Raw genomic sequence first — 21128 nt, forward strand, 5'->3', positions numbered from 1 at the left:
TCCTTAGTTCTAAGTTGCTTCTCTCCTTCCATCCATTGCTTCCATTGCTTCTGGGAGGTTTTTAAGAAGATGTTGGATAACCATTTGTCTGAAATGGTATAGGGTTTCCTGCCTGAGCAGGGAGTTGGACTAGAAGACCTCCAAGGTCCCTTCCAACTCTGTTATTCTATTCTATTCTAAATTTCACATTGTGACAAATAAACTGCACTTCGACCATCACTGCTCCTTCCAGGAAACTTCACCCAAATGAAGGCGGAGTGAAGCAAACAATTGCTTTCAAAATCTGTTACTGTCAACTCCCCGTGTTGACATTCCACGCATATTGTCGGTGGAGCTGGATCTCAGATTACAGTAATTGGTTTGAGATGGGTGTATCTATTGGGTAACGTGATTTATGACACAGACTGAGGGGAGGAAAGGAACAGGGATAAAGTTCAGAAGCAGATAAACAAAGCAAAAGAAATGGCTGTGAATAAATCTTGCCTAATGAAGCTGCTAATAAATCACTAGTTTCTGTATTGAGACATTGGCTCTTATTATGAGTTAGTTACGGCATTGTTGGGAAACTTTACAGACAGCCGTTACAGTAGCTGGTTTGAGAGTTACATTTCCTAGTCTGGTGAATAAGCATTAGGTAGAGAATCTGTTTCCCTACAGGAGTTGGAGAAGAGGCACCATACTCTTCTTCAAATAACAGTGAAGAATAACAGTGACAGTTGGAGCAATCAACCAACAGAACAGAAGCTGCCTTCAAAAGTTGTCCATCACTGGAAGCTTTCAAGAAGAGACTGAGCTGCCATCGGTCAGAAATGGTGTAGGGTCTCCTGCTTTGGGGAGGTTGGACTAGATGACCTATAAGGTCCCTTCCAACTCTGTTAATATGTCAATATCTGTTAATGCTTGGATATTAACTTTCAAAACTATTCAGGAATGTAAATTCTCCTTCACTGAACTTTGGAGAATGGTCACCTTCCCCCTTGCAAGTCTTCCTCACATTGTCCACAAACACACACCCTCCTCTGTGTGATGGTTGCTTTGTGTCTTGTTGGGCCAGGAGCACCTTTCAGTTATGCCCTTCCTCTCCGTTGCTATAGCTACCACTATTTTGCATCATCCAGTTCTCTAATCATCCTATTCCAGCATCTTCTGGGCTGTTAATCAGATTAAGCGGTAGACTTGCCAGAGAGAGAAACCGGATGATATGATACTGCTGTTTGGCAGCTGGAAATTTAACTGTCTGTGAGAAAGTGGATGAGGAGGAATGCCACATGAAAGAGAAACGGTGGGACCTAGTGGTTAAAGCATTAGGCCAAAAAGTGAGTTCTAATCCCATCACGAATACCATGAAAGATTATCTAGGCTGCATAAACAGAGGGGTAGAATCAAGATCACGCGAAGTGAGTTAATACCACTTTATAATGCCTTGGTAAGGCCACACTGGGAATCCAGCATCCAGTTTTGGTCGCCACGATGTCAAAAAGATGCGGAGACTCTAGAAAGAGTGCAGAGAAGAGCAACAAAGAGGATTAGGGGACTGGAGACTAAAACATATGAGGAACGGTTGCAGGAACTGAGTATGTCTAGTTTAATGAAAAGAAAGTGTGACATGATAGCAGTGTTGCAATATCTCAGGGGCTGTTCTGTTCTGTCTGTTCTGTTCTGTTCCCTTCCATTCCTCTCCTTTCCTTTCCTTTCCGTTCCGTTCCATTCCGTTCCATTCCATTCCATTCCATTCCATTCCATTCTATTCTATTCTATTCTGATCCATTCCATTCCATATTCTATTCTATTCTATATTCCATTCCATTCCATTCCATATTCTATTCTATTCTATTCTATTCCATTCCATTCCATTCCATTCCATTACATTCCATACTCTATTCTATTCTATTCTATTCTATTCTATTCTATTCTATTCTATTCCATATTCCATATTCCATATTCCATATTCCATATTCCATATTCCATATTCCATATTCCATATTCCATATTCCATATTCCATATTCCATATTCCACATTCCACATTCCACATTCCATATTCCATATTCCATTCCATTCCTTATTCTGTTCTGTTCTGTTCTGTTCTGTTCTGTTCTGTTCTGTTCTATTCTATTCTATTCTATTCCATTCCATTCCATTCCATTCCATTTCCATGGGTTTTTAATATACGGGGATTTTTTGAAACGTCATGAGCTGCCTGGAGTCACCCACGTGTGAGTTGGGTGGCTTTACAAATGTGTTTAGCAAATAAATAAGCTCTGCATTCTTCTGCAGCTCAGAATTCCAGCTGATCCTCCCTTTTTGCTCTGCTCTTCCAGGACATTAATGGGACCCCACGGGATGGATCGTCACATGCACTGCTTTGACTTCTACGACTGTGCCAATGGCTTAGGTGAGTGCGCGGGATTTGAAAACAGAGCCATGGAATTTCAATCCATTTGTTTTTGTTCATCGTTCTCCAGAGCCACGGTCAAGTCCTTTTAACTTCCCCTCTTTCTCTCCTTTTGTTTGTCATATTTCTATCACTGGAGGGTGATTTTACTGGGGCCCCATAAGGAGGGTTTCAAAAATGGCAAGATGGTGGCCGAGACCATTTGATTAAAGCCCCACATCTTTTTTAAAATGTGTTTTGCAATAATAATAATAATAATAATAATAATAATAATAATAATAATAATAATAATAATAATAATAATAATAATAATTTATACGCCACCCAACTCCTAGGGACATGTAAAGGTAAGTCCCACTTCAAGGCAAACCACACTCCCTTCTAGCACTGATGATGTTACTTCGTTTGGTAATGAAATGTTTTCAACAAAACAACCAAGCTCAGAGAGCACAAAAATCTACACAGTTGTCTCCTCTTCCTCCTCCTCCTCTTCCTCCTCCTCCTTCTCTTCCTCTTCCTCCTCCACCACCTTCTCCCTTCTTCTCCTCCTTATCTCCTCCTTCTCTTCCTCTCTTTTTCCCTTCTCCTTTCTCCTTTCTCCTCCTCCTCCTCCTCTCCTCCTCCTTCCTCCTTCCTTACCCCTATCCCTCCCCTTCTCCCTCCCCTTCTGTTTCTCCTCCACTCTGCAATCCCTACTCCCTTCCATCACCAATGGTGTTATCTAATTTGGCAATGAAACCTCTGCAAGAAACAACCAAGTTCAGAAGAGGCCTCCATGGACTCATTAGAGCCTCTCTTCTCCCCTTCCCTGTTTTTCTCCAATGGGCCAGATTGGCTCCCAGATCTCAGAGCTGGCTAAATGGCAATGGCTAAAGGTCAGAAAAAGGAGACTTGAGCCTAATTTTAGCCACGCTGAGGCTGGGGAGGGCTTGACGTAGCTTATTCATAGTCCTGATAGTAGCATCTAATTCTCTCCTTCTGCTTCTAGTCCCTTAGAATAACTCATCAGCTCATGTTTTCTTCATTGCTTGTTAATCCGTGGGACGTTTCCCCCAGAGCTTTGTCTAATAAGAGGCTAGCCCTGAGCAAGTGATATTAAGCAGATGTGAATGAGTTGCAGTGAATGAAGAAATGGGTCATGGATTATTCTGTTCTTCTGCACTCTGCAATTCCGATCTTCCCCCTTACAAGTCATGCTTCCGGATGCACAAGCTCAAGGCATGAGGAAATATTTCTTTCACAGCTTCCAATAAAGCAGAACCAAGGTATGATCCAGTATTCTCTTCCCATTAAATGTAATGCATTTAGGAAAGCAAAAATGAATAGGTCTAGGATGCCAGGCAGGTATTTAATCATTCCGGTTCCCCCCCCCACACACACACATACTTCCCTCCCCATTCCCCTCATAAAAATAAAACATAGAATAATAGGGTTGGAAGGGACTTTGGAGGTCTTGTAGTCCAATCTCTGCTCAAGAAGGAGACCCTATACCAGTGGTGGATTCCAGCTGGTACGTCCCAGTATGGGCACACCGGGGGCCGCTGGGAGCAGCGGCCACCGTACCGGAATGGTGTTTTGTAAGGCCCACCCATCCACCCGCGTCCCTTACCTGTATTTCAGCCAACTGGGCCATTTGTGCAATCGCACACAGCATATGGCTCCTGCGTGACCTCCGCTGAGCAGCTGGAGCGTTCCAGGGCAGTAGATGCACATATGCGTATAGAGTACATGCCCGAGGTGGACGCCTTGCCCCGTCGCAGCATACCTGTTGCGATGGGATCCAGAACCCACCACTGCCTTATACCAGGGGTAGGCACCTTTAAACACTCAAAGAGCCACAAAGGTCCTAACCAGAATCCCCCCCCCCCCCCATTCAATTCTGGAGCCGACCGGAAGTCCGGTTTCCACACCCTAGTCCTTTTTCCTCTACCAGTCCTAACTGAAAGCCCTATCAATTTTGGAGCTGACCGGAAAACCTGCCCTTTGCCATAGAGTCTTCTCCTGGCATGCTCTGCTTCCCTCCCCCCAACCAGAAGCGCCTCTCAAAATTGTGGTGCCGACTGGCAATAGGGAGCCACAGCAGAGGAATGAAAAGGCCACATGCATCTCCGGAGCCACAGGTTGCTCACTCCTGCCCTATACTATAGCATTCCGTCCATTAACATTTTAATTGCGTTATATAGTATTGTGAAATACCAAATATAAAGTAAATAGGAAAGCAGGGGGGGGGAGGGAAAGAGGAAGGAGAAGTGAGGAAACATAAGAGAGAGAGAGAAAAGAAGCACTGACTTCCGACTCTCTCTGTGGCAGTAAAATAAGGCATTAACGCCAAATCACAACTTTTTGCTTTTCCATAATAATACAGACAAGTCATTTTCTATAAAGATCTGTAGGTAAATTGGTAAAACCCAAAGTCAGAGTTTCATTCTTCTCCACATCAAGCACAAAGTTCAGAAGTGGTTTCCACGTGGAAAGAAAAGCACATGTTCTTTTCTTTAACCAAAGAAGTCAATTTTTCCATTTCGGCTATTTCTGACCTCATAGCATTCTGGACAAATGGGCTGTCCAGTCTCTTCTTGAAAGCCTCCAGTGATGAAGCTCCCACAACTTCTGTTCCATGGGTTGATTGTTCTCCCTGTCAGAAAATTCCTTCTTATTTCTAGGTTGAATCTCTCCTTGATCAGTTTCCATCCATTATTCCTTGTCTGGCCTTCAGGTGCCTTGGAGAATAGCTCAACAGAGAGAATCCCTTCTTAAACTCATCTTTCAGGGTTCAAACAACAACATGGAATCCAGATGGAAACCCTAAAATATGGGAAAGCTTTCATTTATGTTCTATTAATTTCTGTTACGTGATCATTCAAAAGACTCTGGAATGAATTGTCTGTAAAGGGAATGAAATAGAAATATAGATGTGGAACATTTAAAAACTGGTATGTTTTAAAGGGGGCTATCTTAAGATAAACAATAACAACCAGAGAGCTTTTGCTTTTTTTTTTGCTGTCTCCCAGAACACTGCTGATACTTTTGAAGAACATTTAATGTAAGAGAAACCCAAATGAAATAGAATAAATGTTGAAATTAAAAATCAGCAGCTGAGAGAGAAATCACTATCACCAATAATATATTTCTCCTGAAAATTAGTCATCAGTTTTCCTTATGAACCACACAGAAAGAAGCTTGACCAATTCTTTCTAAGGAAAATTGTCACTTTATGTGTGTGTGTGTGTGTGTGTGTGTTTACACAACAATTTTACAAGAGCAATGAAAAAGTGACTTATGACCATTTGTTGTGGCCCGCCAGTGGCCAGTGGAGCTGGCAGCAGATTCGGACAGTGAGGAGGTTGGGGAGGAACCTGGGCCACTCCTGGAGTCTGGGGAAGGCTCTGACGAGGGCTCTGTGTCGGAGGCAGAGATGGGGCCAGAGCCGTCTGACAGTTATCAGCTGCCTTCAGAGTCAGACATCAGTGGGGAAGAAGAACAGCTGGAGCCTGTGCCCAGTGTGCGCATGCGCAGAGTTGCCAGATGAAGGAAACAGCTAAAGAACAAGGGTCGATTTGGGAGTAAAGACACAGGTGGATGATGAATGGCCTCTCCCATAGGGAACAAAAGAGGAGCGAAAGGGGAGTGGAGTTTGCAGGAGACAATGAGTTCATTCCTGCATTCTTGCCAAGTATTGCAGCATCTGAAAGATATCGGCCTGGCCACTCTCCAAGCCTGATAAAGGTCAGTGATTGTGAACTATCTTGAAAGACTGTGGGAGAGGAAAGGCTTTGCTGGAGGAGAATTCACTGTAAATTAAATAAAAGGGGTTTATCGTGATGAGGACTCAGCTTCGTGCTGCTGGGGAAGCCTAGGTCAGAACACAATTTTTCTCACGTATGATGTTGTAACATCCCCATGATCACGTGATCCAAATTCAGACATTGGCAACCGGCTCATATTTATGACGGTTGCAGTGTCCTGGAGTCAGGTCATCCCCTTTTGCGACCTGCTGATGAGCAAAATCACCACGTTACTGTCTCAACAAGCACAGCAATTCGCTCAACAACTCTGGCGCGAAAAATTGTCAAACGGGGGCAAAACTCAACGAACAACTGTCTCATTTATGGCACAGAAAGTTTGGTCTCCGTTGTGGTCGTGAGTCTACCTGCATGAGCCAAACAATCGCCTTCCCGCCTCTTGTTTTTGTTTGCGTGAGGATGTGTGTTTACCGATCAGAGATGGCCTCCTGCCACACCATCTGATAGGATTATGTAAATAAAAAGAGGAAGAGTACGAGAGATTTCTCTCACTTTGCAGAATCCTATAAGCTTTTTCTATTTTCTCACTAAAGCTGCACATAAAAATAGATTTCCCTTTTGGGATTACGGGGTGAACCAGAGTTGATAGCTTTTTGCTGAACTCATTTCAAACTTTTAGTTGACTTTGACCGCTAAGAGACTCTGGGTTTAAGAAGTCACATAAAAGAGACCAATTATTGCTTGACATCACACAATCACTGTTAACAATTGTGTTTCCCCTCCCCCCCAATGTTGCATTAACATGAAGTGCATTCAATGGGACACGGTGGCTCAGTGGCTAAGACGCTGAGCTTGTTGATCAGAAAGGATGGCAGTTCGGCGGTTTGAATCCCTAGCGCCGTGTAACGGAGTGAGCTCCCATTACTTGTCCCAGCTTCTGTCAATCTAGCAGTTCAAAAGCAAGTAAAAATGCAACTGGAAAAATAGGAACCACCTTTGGTGGGAAGGGAACAGCATTCCGTGCGCCTTCGGCATTTAGTCATGCGGGCCACATGACCATGGAGACGTCTTCGGACAATGCTGGCTCTTCGGCTTTGAAATGGAGATGAGCACCGCCCCCTAGAGTTGGGAACAACTAGCACATATGTGCGAGGGGAACCTTTACCTTTACAGTGCATTTATAAAGTATTCAGATCCCCTTCACTTTTGTCGGTTTGCTTATGCTTCAACCTGATTTTATGGTTGTTGAAATTCATTTTCCCCGCCTCATGAATCTACACTCCGTCCCGTATAATAAATTTAAGTTTAGTAGATTTACACACATTTCTAAAATTCTGTTTTCACTTTATCGTTATGGGATACGGAGTGTAGATTCACGAGGAAAAAAATGAATTTCAATAACCGTAGAACCAAGCTGCAGCACAACAAAATTGTCAAGCGTGAAGGAGGTTTGAATACTTTCTGAATGTGCTCTATGTCAACTTGTACAGCATCCCTGGCCTGCTCTTGAGTTGCCAAAGGCAAGAGTGGGGAAAACTGATGGAGCAGCGTGACAGCCACAACCAGAAGCACATTCCACCATACCTTTCTCAAGGCTGTATCCCAGGTTACCTGTAACAGCCAGAGGGGCATGATCTCTACAGCCCTTGAAAGTGCTCCATTGGAGAATGTGATTTATGATATATCCTAGGGGGAGGGGGGGAAAGCAGAGTCATAATTGGGCCATAAATTATGTTGGATCTAAACAGAGATGCCCTGAATGCATTCTGCTGTGCTTAATTAATTCTCAATGAAAAAAATGCATATTTATTTGAAAGTATGTTCACCCACTCTGGTGTTCCCATTAACTTAAAGCTTCGCTTATTCAGTGAGGGATACATTTTTTAGACCAGCATCTACACTTGTCTTGTGAAGCAGGGAGATGTCGCTTGTGACCGCACTGTATTTCTTTTTTTATGGATAGGTATCAAAGTGATTGGTGGTGTTAAAGAATTCACGGGAGAGGAATACGGAGTTTATGTCAAAAGAATTCTACCAGGAGGAGTGGCTTACATTGATGGTAAGTTTTATCATTTACATCTGTGGCTTGAAATCTTCCAGTTAGAGCTATTAGAATTAGAATAACAGAGTTGGAAGGGCTATCCAACATCTTCTTAAAAACTCCCAGTGTTGGAGCATTTTCAACTTCTAGGGGCAAGTTGCTACACTGATTAATTGTTCTAACTGTTGTGAATGCTCCAACACTGGAAGTTTTTAACCATTTGTCTGAAGTGGTGTAGGGTTTCCTGCCTGAGCAGGGGATTGGACTAGAAGACCTCCAAGGTCCCTTTCAACTCTGTTATTCTATTCTATATTGGGGAAATGGAGCAAATGCAGTAAGTCAACTACTGTAGTATATTGTCAGCACCAAGGACAGCTCCTCATAGTGTTTATTGAAAGACTGTCTTGGACAAGAGAATCCAAAATTATTGCTTTTGATATAAAGGTTCCCCTTGCACATATGTGCTAGTCATTCCCAACTCTAGGGGCCGGTGCTCATTTCCGTTTCAAGAAATGAGCCGAAGAGCCAGCACTGTCCAAAGACGTCTCTGTGGTCATGTGGCTGGCATGACTAATGCCAAAGGTGCACGGAACGCTGTTACCTTCCCACCAAAGGTGGTCCCTATTTTTATACTTGCATTTTTTATGTGCTTTCAAAGTGCTAAGTTGGCAGAAGCTGGGCCAAGTAATGGGAGCTCACTCCATTACACGGCACTAGGGATTCGAACTGCCCACCTTTCTGATCGACAAGCTCAGTGTCTTAGTCACTGAGCCACCCCCTTTGAGCATAAAACGTGTACATAGTACCACTACTTTTATGTGGCCGTTTCCTTTTTCCTTCTTCTTCCTCCTTCTCCCCAGGTCGTCTACAACCAGGAGATCAGATCTTAGAAGTGAACGGGGACAGCCTCATTGGTGTTACAAACGAGAGGTACAACATTTGAGCTCTGAATGTATTTTAGGGCTCGGATTTAATGCTTGCAGATCATGGTTAGCAATGCTAAAGATAATCATGTCAAGAATTCAATCTGCTTCCAGAATTCAGGCTAATTCATCCACAAATTAACCTGACCGGACTTCATTTATTGATAACATAATACTAAATTCCAGGGGTGTGATCGAAAAATGTTAGCAACCAGTTCTCTGCCTGGTTGCTTGGTTATCTTGGGAAAGTTCAAATAGTCAACGGGACCAAATCCAGTCAGACTATCCAGCGGATTCTGTAAAAATGACGATTGATGATGTTTTGGGTAGAAGCTGATTACTAATTTTTTGGAAGAGCATCAACTAATGCATTTCCTGCTCCTTAACATCCCACAGAGCCGTGGACATCCTAAGGACAGCTTCAGGCACCAGTTATATGCGCCTTCTCATCACCAGAGATGACGATGCTCGGTAGGTCTTTGGGTTTTTAAATTTAGAACTAGCTGATACCCTGATGTTGCCTGGGTATTTAATTATCTCAGTCCTGTATTAGACAGAAATGGCGATGCCAAGTGGCACCGTAGGTGCGGAATGGGCTGTCCTCCCTCCTTCCATGAACGTTGCCGCAATTCCTGAAGAGGCGATGGCAAGAGCAACTTCTCCCTGAGCCCTGATTTCGGCAACAATTAAATTAGTTTAAAAATGTTTTTCCTGTGCCCCCAGAAGTGCAATTTCTAATGATGGATTTTCCCCCTTACCAGAGAGAGTCCCCTTGTGGAGTACTGTGAAGCCGTTACCATGGCAACTCCATTGTGCTGTACAGTAGAAGCCATTTTATGGTAGTACAGTAGAAGTCATTTGAAGGCACAACAGGCTGTATCTTAACAGTACACACGCCCCGAGGGGCTTTAGGGGTGTCTTATCCCCATAGTATTTGTTTCCAGAGAGTCATCTCTGTACCATGTTTGGTTGAAATTGCTCAAGGTGCTCCAGAGTTATGCTGGAAAACACACACACACACACACACACACACACACAGGTTTTTCTAAGCATGAAGCGTTTGGGATGGGTTTGTCCTACCTACATCCCAAAGCCAAAATTGATTGTGATGATTGCTCCTTTAATTTTAACATTGCTTCTCTTGAATAATTTATTGGGAAGGCTGATAGTGACTGATAAAAATAACAGTAACTCGCCAGCTGTTTTACAACTGGCATTAATGTTGTATTGACAGCCAAGGGAAATGAAGGTTGTTTTTGCAGTTGTGATGATGGTGTAGTGGTGGTGGAAGAGGAGGAGGACTTAAATGAGGAATAATTCCTTGAGAGACAGAATAAACAGCATCAAAATGCCAGATATTGGGATAAAGGATAGAGTTATTACTCCTTGTTTTCCTTGGGGATTATATATGGAGGCATATGACTACCTCTAATGTTCTTGACAATTGGATGTGGTGGTTTAAGGCAGCAGGACAGAAACTGGAAGCCTGTGAGTTCGAATCCAGCCTTAGCCACAAAGTTAGCTGTGTTCCCAGGATCAATTCCTCTTTTTAAGGGTAAAACACTTTTGAAAAAGCCAAGAAAACCTCAGGGACTTCTCCAGCATTCTGGCTGGGGAATTCTGGGAGTCAAAGTCCGCTCATGTTAAAGTTGCTGAGGTTAAGAAAACTGTGATCTAGGATGTCTAATTTTAGATACTGCCAAATTTACTGGCTGTACAATGCAAATTACCGATTTAATTACTTTAATATTGCTGCCTTTGAAATGTGCCAGCAAATGCTGAATTCCTGAGAAAACCTAACGATAGAATAATAATAATAATAATAATAATAATAATAATAATAATAATAATAATAATAATAATAATAAAACATATCCAGGTGGATGCGACTGATTTTGGAAAAAGGAAGGCTGATGGAGGTGTCTTAAAATCATATTCTGTTTCTTGTTCAGCAAGGAATTCTCTGAACTGCTGGAAAAATTTGGATCTCACAGCAGTTCTTCGCAGAGCTCACCTACTTCTCATACTGGAAGTAAGTATGGATGACACAAAACCTGTCAATGGAATAAAGGGAAGTCACTGAAAAAACGAAGAAACATCTTGAGAAGTTCACCTGGGCCGGGGGTCAGTAACCTTAAACATTGAAAGAGCCATTTGGATCCGTTTCCCACAGAAAAGACAAGACCGGGAGCCACAAAATCTCCTGGGGATTGAAAAGCTCAATAAATATATATTTATATATATATACCTTCCTCCCATATTTAGGCATACCAGGGGTTGTAACACAAATACATACCTATTTCCCTGGCTCAACTGATAAGGAGACGAGCCTGTGGCTTAGTGGCTAAGACTCCTGCCTAAGATATAATACAGCCCAGGTTCAAATCCCAGTAAGGGTATGGCTAGCTGATGAGAGCTAATTAGCTCGAAATAGATCTATACTAGTCTCCCTTTATTTATTTATCAGTACAAATACAACATACATGTATGTATGTATGTATGTATGTATGTATGTATGTATGTATAGGGTTTCCTGCCTAGGCAGGGGGTTGGACTAGAAGACCTCCAAGGTCCCTTCCAACTCTACTATTGTATTATTGTATTGTATTGTATTAAATCATGTGTGGTTGTGACACATATTTTGAGCAACAGGGAGCCACAGCAGAAGGATCAAAGAGCCACATGCGGCTTCAGAGCTGCGGGTTGCCGACCCCTGATTTGGGCAAAGGGGAAGTGTGCAGGATCCTCGCGGGGAGAGGATTTAGGTTTTGAAATCATGCCTCAGCCTTAAAGAATCATCGGTGTGTAGAGTAAGGAAAATGGCCTTGATAGATGTATGCAAGACTTGTTGTCTAAGCAAGAGGTGCTGAAACATTTTTTTTAAAGTCCAGAACAACAAGATAACATTCAGAAGTGGCTCAGGCAGATACTTCCCTAATTCACTGGAGTATAAGAAGGTGGAGGAGATGCAGCACAAGCAAATCTGCAAGTTTCTGTTATTATGGGTTCCCTGGTGCTCTCTGAGCTTGCTTCTTGGCTTGCAGGCATTTCATTACCTAACTAGGTAGCATCATCAGTGCTAGAGGAGAATGGAATTTGCTTTTTGTTTACTGTACATACAAGTGCCAATAGAGGAGAATATTTGTAGAGTTGAACTGTGGGGTGCTTGGTGCTCTCTGAGCGTGGTTGTTGGCTTGCATTTCGTTACCAAACTAGATAACATTATCACTGATAGTGAGTGTGCAGTTTGCGCCATGTTTATGCACAGTAGCTTGCCCTGCTAGTGTTGGTAGGGTGTGGTGGTTTACATTTTTGGTGGTTCCTTGACTAGGGTATTGTTTTCTGCTTGTTTGTCTAGTGTTAATCCCTGCTTCTCCCAATGTTGGCTGCTGGAGCGGATGTATTCTGGCCTTTAAGTTTCCTTCTTTCTTTTGTCTCCTTTGAATGGTGTCTAAATGTGCTTTATCTCTATTGATGGCTGATTTCTCTGAGTACCAAATTTTCAGGAATTTCCTAGCATTTTATTTAGCTTTGTCTAGGACAGGGCTCTCCAAATTTTGGGCTGTATGCGCCCACCCATTTGCAGGCTGCTTGCATGAACCATCCATTTCTCCCCCCAGAGATGGGGAACTCTGGACTACGACGGTACAGTTTCCCAGTTGAAACTGTTGATTGAGTGTATTCATGTGTTGTGGGTTTAAGGTCTTTGGGTCTGGTCTTCTGTGTGCTTCTGTATGTTTTGACCGAGGCTTCCCAAACCACGAAACAAACTCCTTGTCCCGAAAAAATCCCCTTTTTTAAAGTTACTGGGAATTCGTCTCATTCAAATCCAGCAAAGTCTTTCAAAGGTGAATTTACGGTCACAGATCTTATCTGGCTTGGAGAGCTGCCAGGCCGATAGCTTCAAAATGCAACACTGTACTTGGCCAGGAGTCTGGGAGAGTCACGAACCAATTAAGCAAACTAATTGTCTCCTGCAAACTCCACTCCCCTTTCGCTCCTCTTTTATTTCCTCTGGGAGGGGCCATTCATCGTCCACCTGTGGCCTTACTCCCAAGTCGACCCCTGCTCTTTAGCCGTTCTCTTCGTCTGGCAACTCTGCGCATGCATACACTGGGAACAGGCTCCAGTTGTTCCTCTGCCTCACCAATGTCTGACTCTGAAGGCAGCTGATAACTGGCATACGGCCCTGGCCCCCTCTCTGCCTCTGACGCAGAGCCCTCATCAGAGCCTTCCCCAGACTCCAGGACTGGCCCATGTTCCTCCCCAACCTCCTCACTGCCTGAGTCTGCCACCAGCTGGCAGGCAACAACAGTGTATGAGTAAAAACTCTACAATAGCTCAATTGTTCATGAGAGGTGCATCTAAAACATTGGATTGTGGTGGGGCTTTTTTTGAGAGGGGTTTGATTTTATTAACTGAATATTGAACATTTTAAAAAAATAAAACCCAGTAAAATATTTTGGGAAAACTATCAAGGAACTTTTGGAGATGAGTTTCAAATTAGAAAATAGAGTAGTAGAAGCTATTGGAAGATCTAGATCAGGGGTGTCAAATTCGATTTCATTAAAGGCCACATCAGGGTTGTGTTTGACCTTGGGGGGAGGGGCAGGGAGATGTGGTTGAGGTAGGCGTGGCCAGCTCAACATCCCTAGTATTGGGGGTATCTATGGTGGCCTGAGCACTCTGCCAGCAAAAACGTGGTCCCGAGCTCCACTTCTGGCTGTGATGGCTTCCTGCAACCCTCCGCCAGAGGAAACAGAGCTTGGGACAGCTGCCCGTGGCCTTTGCGAGCTCCGTTTTTGGCTCAGACGTCTTCCTACAATACTCTGCATATGGCCCTCGCAAGCTCCATTTTCGCTCGCAGAGGCACCGAGGGCTGGTCCTTCACTGTTTCCAGGGCGGCCCCGCAGGCCTGATGCAAGCACCTCATGGGCCAGAACTGGCCCATGGCCCTTCAGTTTGACACCCCTGATCTAGAGGCTAACAAAGACTATCATCATCCAGGCAAAATAACCACATTAACCCTACAGCTAGGATAGTAAGCAAAGTCATACCAACATCAGGGACCAGGGACCTTCTGATGCACGAGGAGTTCTCTGGGGGTCACGGTGCTTATTTCGCAGGGCAGCTGTGCACAGCTGTATGGGTTCTTGGCACAAAGACCACAACTAAAGATCTGACAGAGAAATGGAAAACTCGCTAGATGAATTCTGGCTCAATTTGCTGCCTTGACTCACTTCTACTCAATGCCCAAATGCTTCATCCATCTGACCTTGCTGTCCTTGACTCTGTTCTTCAGGCAGGTCCTTGGGAAGCACCTCATCTGGGTCCTCATCTTGTTCCCAGAGCCCCCTGTTGCTGAGCCCAACCCACTCCCATGGGATGCTGTTTGGAAATCCGGGACAAACCCATGCCTCAATGACCTCACAGTACGTACTCAATTGCTGGGGAAATACATCAACCGTTCGTGGATCTTCTTGGGCTGTTCCTTCTGGTCTTCTATATTCATTGTACCCTGAATGGTGGAAGGTCATTTTTCTGTACAGTTAGTCCTCGTTTTACAACCACAACGGAGTCCAAAAGTTCTGTTGCTGAGCGAGACAGCTGTTAAGCGAGTTTTGCCCCGTTTTACGACCTTTCTTGCTACAGTGGTTAAGCGAGCTGCAGCAGTTGTGAAGTTAGTAATGCGGTGGTCAGCTCTGAAGCTGACCCGGCAAATGCCATTTCAAACTCCAGTGTGGCAAGTGTGAATTTTGTTTGCTACGGAATTATGACTTGGGACCCTGGCAGTGGTTGCTGAGTAAATCTGGCGTCACTCATCGACGATGCTTGCCAGATGTTTGCAAAAAGGGATCACGTGACCCTGCGACCCTACGTCACCGATATGAGCCAGTTGTCAAGCATCTGGATTTTGATCCTGGGACCGTGGATAAGGTAAAGGGTTGGATGTGATCCTGGGACAATAGTTGTAAGTGTGAAAAATCACACTTACACAAGTCACTTTTTACAGTGTCGTGGTAACTTCAAACGGTCGTGGAATGACTGGTGGTAAGTCAAGGATTACCTGCGCATGGGGGTACATTTCCCAAAATGTGTCCTTTGAATAATAACAACATAGTTGGAAGGGACCTTTTTTGTAATTATTATTATTAAGTTTTTTTATTAAACATAAATTAAAACGTTGGGCACAGTGTAAATCCTCCTTGCAGAATCTATGCCATACATGCTAAGATATCAAGTTGTACATTGTAGCCACCAGTGGTGGTTTTCAATTTTTTTTAGAACCTCCTCTGTAGGTGTGCCCTGCTTTGTGGGAGTGGCTTGCTGGCCATGTGACTGGGTGGGTGTGGCCAACTTGTAAAATGTGGTGAAACTCACTTAACAACGCTCTTGCTTAGCAACCAAAATGTTTCCTCAGAAACTCTGGCATTTGAAGCATGCAAGTCTTAAAGCTGTCAAGTTACAAGACGCTCACACCCCTAACCCTTTAGAAAAAACCCCCAGGGGGGTGTCAAACTTGACACCTTTAAGACTTGTGGATTTCAACTCCCAGAATTCCTCGTCCAGTCATGTTGGCTCAGGAACTTTGGCATTGAAGCACGCAAATCTTAAAGCTGTCAAGTTACAAGACCCTTGCACCCCTAACCCTTTAGGAAATAACCCCAGGGGTGTTCAAACTTGACAGCTTTAAGACTTGTGGACTTCAACTCCCAGAATTCCTCCTCTCGCTCTTCATCTTGATGATGTACGGATGGGAGGGGGGAGGGAGCTGGAACCGGTTCTAAATGGCACTGTAGATTTGTGGAACCTCTTCTTTAAGAGAGGCTAGAACTGGCAGGAACCCAGCCCTGCTAGCCACCCTGTTTTTTAACATTTGATCCATATTGTATTTACAAAAAGGAAATAAGTAACCTATTTCCAGCTGTGTTGGTTTGTGTTTATCTTGTACATTTATCATTTCATACATAATTCTAGTCTTCATTATATGAATCTTGGCTCATGCCCATTTTGGTCCTTCCCTTTTAACCATCAATAAAATGTATCCCAAATCTTATAATATTCTGATTCATCTTTATTTTTCAATTCCCATGTCAATTTATCCATTTCAGCGCAGATCAAGATTTTCCTAATTATTTCCCCTTCGTGTGGAGTTCCCCTGTTTTTCCAATTTTGGGCAAAGACCATTCTTGCTGCCGGGATAATACGTAGAGTTAAAAAGATGACCCCCTTGCTGTATTTCTTGTTTATAATTCCCGAGAGAAATAGTTCCAGTGTGAATTCTATTAGCTGGAAGGGACCTTAAAGGTCTTCTAGTCCAACCCCCTGCTCAGGCAGGAAACTACACCATTTCAGACAAATGGTTGTCCAGTCTCTTCTGAAAGAGAATAGATGCATTTAGTTCCTTTCTGAGTGTTTTGCTAACTTCCTCTAAACACCTTATTTATTCATAGCTGTTCCATTGGATCTGGCATCCAAAGCATCTCCATAAGAAAGTTTTCTGACTTGGGTTTAACCATCGCTGGAGGAGCCAACCGATCAGATGGACCAATGGTTTACGTCCATGACGTTCAACAGGAAGGGGACTGCAATAAGGTATGACGAATACTTGAAGGATTTCAGTGATATATGATGCTCTTTGAGCCAGGGTGGTGCAGTGGTTGGAATGCAGTACTGCAGGCTACTAGTTCTACTGACTGCCAGCTGCCAGCAGTTCGATTCTCACTGGTTCAAGGATGACTCATCCTTCCATCCTTCCGAGGTGGGTAAAATGAGGACCCAGATTGTTGGGGGCAAGAGGCTGACTCTTTAAACCACTTAGAGAGGGCTGAAGCAATGCAAAGCGATATGTAAATCTAAGTGCTATTACTAAGTGCTGTTGCTATTGCTAAGTGCTAATGCTATTGCCAGATGCCTGCAATTTGGGAGTTTGACACCCCTGACTGCCGGCTGCAGCAGTTTGAGTCTCAACGGCTCAAGTTTGACTCAGCCTTCCATCTGAGAAGCCAGATTGTTGGGGGCAAGAGGCTGACTCTGTAAAATGCTTAGAGAGGACTGGGAAGTACTATAAAGTGGTATATAAGTCTAAGTGCGATTGCTATTGCTCTTTTCCTTCCTTCCTTCCTTCCTTCCTTCCTTCCTTCCTTCCTCCCTCCCTCCCTCCCTCCCTCCCTCCCTCCCTCCCTCCCTTCCTCTCTTAATTCCCTTTCTCGTTCTCTTTCTTGTTAATACAGTGGTTAGAATGCACTATATATTCTATATATTCTATCTGGTGTTTCTTGTACTATGAGCTGTGGTGGTGCAATGGTTAGAATGCAATACTGCAAGCTACTTCTGCTGACTGCCGGCTGCCGGCTGACTGCAATTTGGCAGCTCAAATCAGCAACATGCTGACTCTGTAAACCGCTTAGGTAGGGCTTTAAAAGCACTGTGAAGTGGTAGATAAGTCTAAGTGATATCGCTATTTCTATCTTGAACAAAGCCAGAGATTTTCCTTCCATGTGTTCTGGTTGGAAGAAAGAACTTTGTCAGGAAGGAAAATGGAAGAAACAAGACTGCTCGTATCTCTCCTGGGCCAGAAAGCTTGATTTTTCCCACTGTTATTTGTCTCTCTACATTCTTTAGGATGGGTGCCTGCAAGTCGGAGACCAGCTAATTGCTATCAATAAAGACTCATTGGTGGGTGCTACACACGAGGAGGCTAAAAGGATAGTTGCAAAGAATTTGTTCAGGTAAAGTGTTGCTTTGGAGTTGATTTATTTATTCATAGCCCGCCTTTATTGTTTCTACAAATAACTCAAGGTGGTGAACATCTACAACACATCCTTCCTCCTCCTATGTTCCCCACAACAACCCTGCGACATGGGTTGGGCTGAGAGAGATGGACCCAGATGGCTTTCATGCCTAAAGTGGGACTAGAACTCCCAGTCTCCTGGTGATTGGTCTAAAGTCTCCCAGCTGGCTTTTGTTGTGCCCTGCCAGCAGCCTGCGAAGCTGGCAGCAGATTCGGACAGTGAGGAGGCTGGGGAGGAACATGGGCCAGTCCTGGAGTCTGGGGAAGGCTCTGATGAGGGCTTTGTGTCGGAGGCAGAGAGGGGGCCAGGGCCATATGCCAGTTATCAGCTGCCTTCAGAGTCAAACAGCAGTGGGGCAGAGGAACAGCTGGAGCCTGTTCCCAGTGTGCACATGCGCAGAGTTGCCAGATGAAGGGAACAGCTAAAGAACAGGGGTTGACTTGGGAGTAAGGCCACAGGTGGATGATGAATGGCCCCTCCCAGAGGAAATAAAAGAGGAGCAAAAGGGGAGTGGAGTTTGCAGGACACAATTAGTTTGCTTAATTGGTTCGTGATTCTCCGAGACTCCTGGCCAACTTTTGCAGATATCGGCCTGGCAGCTCTCCAAGCCAGATAAGGTCTGTGACTGTAAATCCTCCCTTGAAAGACTTTGCTGGATGTGAAGGAGCAGAATTCACAGTCAATTAATAAAAGGGGTTTTTGTTGGGACAAGGAGTTTGCTTCATGCTCTCGGGAAGCCTTGGTCATAACAGCTTTCATGCCCAAGGCAGGACTATAACTCACAGTCTCCTGGTGCTTGGTCTAAAATATCCCAGCTGGCTTTCTTGGCTAAAGCAGAACTTGAATTCACAGCCTCACAGCCTGGTGTCTTAACCACTATACCAAACTGGCTCCTTGTAGGCTTTGAACACAACGTCTGAAATAGAGTTGGAATAGATATGTCTAAAGGTATTTAGAGCTGATCTAGGGAAATGAGAGTGACACAGTGGCTCAGTGGCTAAGACGCTGAGTTTGTTCATCAGAAAGGTCAGCAGTTTGGTGGTTTGAATCCCTAGCGCTGCATAATGGAGTGAGCTCCCTTAACTTGTCCCAGCTTCTGCCAACCTAACAGTTCGAAAGCATGTAAAAATGCAAGTAGAAAAATGGGAACCACCTTTGGTGGGAAGGTAACAGCGTTCCATGTGGCTTCTGCGTTTAGTCATGCCGGCCACATGACCACAGAGATGTCTTCGGACAGCGCTGGCTCCTCGGCTTTGAAATGGAGATGAGCACCATCCCCTAGAGTTGGGAACGACTAGTACATATGTGCAAGGGGAAACTTTACCTTTACCTAGGAAAACGAGAGAATGAGCCATGAAGACGGGACTTGGGTGTAGTTTAGACAGAGATTACACAGAGATTTATACAGAGATAGGCGGAACCACGAAAAAGAAACTCAAAATAAGCCTGCCTTGATTTGGTTTGGTATAAAACGGGGCAGGGAGAAACTTGGATGAGTTTCAAGATTCTATCACTGCATCTAGAACAATAAAGTACCATTCTTGGAATTCCTGCAAGGTTGACTTGGCTTATCTTGAAGAGTTGATGGTATCATCTTTATTTATACTTCCTGACCAAAACATTAACCACAATGTGCTATGAGGCAGAGGGCTGGAACTCATCCTGATTCCATGATGTGGTTGCACAATGCATGTAAACGGCATGTGGTCATGAAATATGCCTAACATACCTTATTAGTTTTCTGTCCAGAAATGGTACAAAATTTGGCTAAAGTCAGGTCACCTATTCATTTAATCAATTATTACTTTTTATTATTATATACACAGTGTGAATTTTGAAAAAAAAATATTTTAATTTATATGCTGCTCATCTCGCTGCTCTTTTCTTTTGCAAGGCATGAAGGAAACACAGAAGTGGCCTTCATTCCAGGAAGAGGACAACTTCATCCAGGACACTGTGCAAACAATGGTGCTCACTCAATGCCCACAAGATTGGGAGATAACAGCATGGCTCCTCCCAGGAGGTGGAAGGTCCACGTGAGATCCCCAGAGGTAAGAGTTCCACTCCTGATAAGTCCCACTCCTGGTTTTCATTCATCTACTGAAGTTCTTCACTCTCAAAGTTGGCCATCTTCACACTTTCTCTCCCCCCCCTCCACTCTCTTCCCAATGGTGGAAAGCAAGCATTCTTCTGAGATGCCTGCTACAAGATGACTTTAGTTAAACACTCCCTGGTTGTAGGTTTCAGAAATCAATCACGCAATTTGTGTCCAAAATATCTGTCTGCTCTCTCGCAGAGTTTATTTGGCTTTTATAAAGTTTTTACAAGCAAAGCACAGAGCAACAACACATTGCTTTCGGTTCACTCCCCCATTTCTTCCCTAGTGAATCAAGAATGCTATTCAGGCCAAGGTTAACTCCTGCTCTGGTGAGATAGTGGGCTAAAAGATAACAGCTGTGCATCACCTTTCCCTTATTCCCGCATCTGGTTCTGCTAATTAGGTGAGCTTGTAGGTTTCCAAGATAACCAGCTACTGAGATCATGGTAATTTCCTACACATGCCTTTACATAGCTTTACCTCTCATTCCCACACCTGGCGTTCAGATATGAAAGTGTCCATTGAGATTCCCCAGGATAATTAAATGAAGGTAGAATACTGGCTGAGGAATTCTGGGAATTGAAGTCCACCCATCTTAAAGTTGCCAAAGTTGAGAACCTCTGCATTAGTGTCAGACCTGCCCCAATCTGATCCCTCAGGGAAGGAAAACCCTCGACTCCATTCAGTTGAAGTGAAAGGTACTTTTACTAAGAGATGCTGGTTGAAGTACAGTCAGGTGGAATCAATACAAAACTATTTCTTTCCTTCATTCCTGGGCCTCCCCCATGACCAATCCAAAGCCAGACAATGTAATATTGCTGAGATGTTTTGGGAACACTGAGGTGTTTGGCTGGTAACTTTCCACCCTCAGGGCAAATGGCCTTGAAGACACCTGGGCACGAACCGGTCTCATGTTAATCTGCCTTTTCCCCCTCCCAAATTCCCACACAAGCTGCATGTAGGATTATTGCTCATTCCCATCTCCCCCAGTCCTTTAGCGAGGCGCCAAGCCGAAGTTGGCAAACCGACAGGGAAGAAGAGTTAAGGAACTTGGAGATGTGTTAACCTTCCTCATTTTGTGCATGTTTGTAAACACATTTGATCCATTACAGTTACATAACGGTTGTAATAGGCT

The 21128-nt window shown here is 44.0% G+C and overlaps 1 protein-coding gene across 1 annotated transcript in view; it reads left to right on the forward strand.

The window, feature by feature from the left end:
- LOC309398540 (syntaxin-binding protein 4-like) overlaps positions 1-21128 on the forward strand; it is a gene marked incomplete at its 5' end in the record, with an annotated part of 57955 nt that overhangs the window by 13346 nt on the left and 23481 nt on the right. Inside the window, 9 exons of the mRNA XM_081965505.1 lie at positions 2320-2393; positions 8100-8195; positions 9038-9107; positions 9497-9571; positions 11053-11132; positions 14403-14532; positions 16555-16696; positions 17726-17832; positions 19790-19946. Coding sequence (XP_081821631.1) covers positions 2320-2393; positions 8100-8195; positions 9038-9107; positions 9497-9571; positions 11053-11132; positions 14403-14532; positions 16555-16696; positions 17726-17832; positions 19790-19946 — 931 coding nt within the window. The remainder of the gene's footprint in view (positions 1-2319; positions 2394-8099; positions 8196-9037; positions 9108-9496; positions 9572-11052; positions 11133-14402; positions 14533-16554; positions 16697-17725; positions 17833-19789; positions 19947-21128) is intronic.

Source organism: Natrix helvetica (assembly GCF_964273705.1).
Source record: "Natrix helvetica genome assembly, chromosome: 13".
NCBI lineage: Eukaryota > Metazoa > Chordata > Lepidosauria > Squamata > Natricidae > Natrix > Natrix helvetica.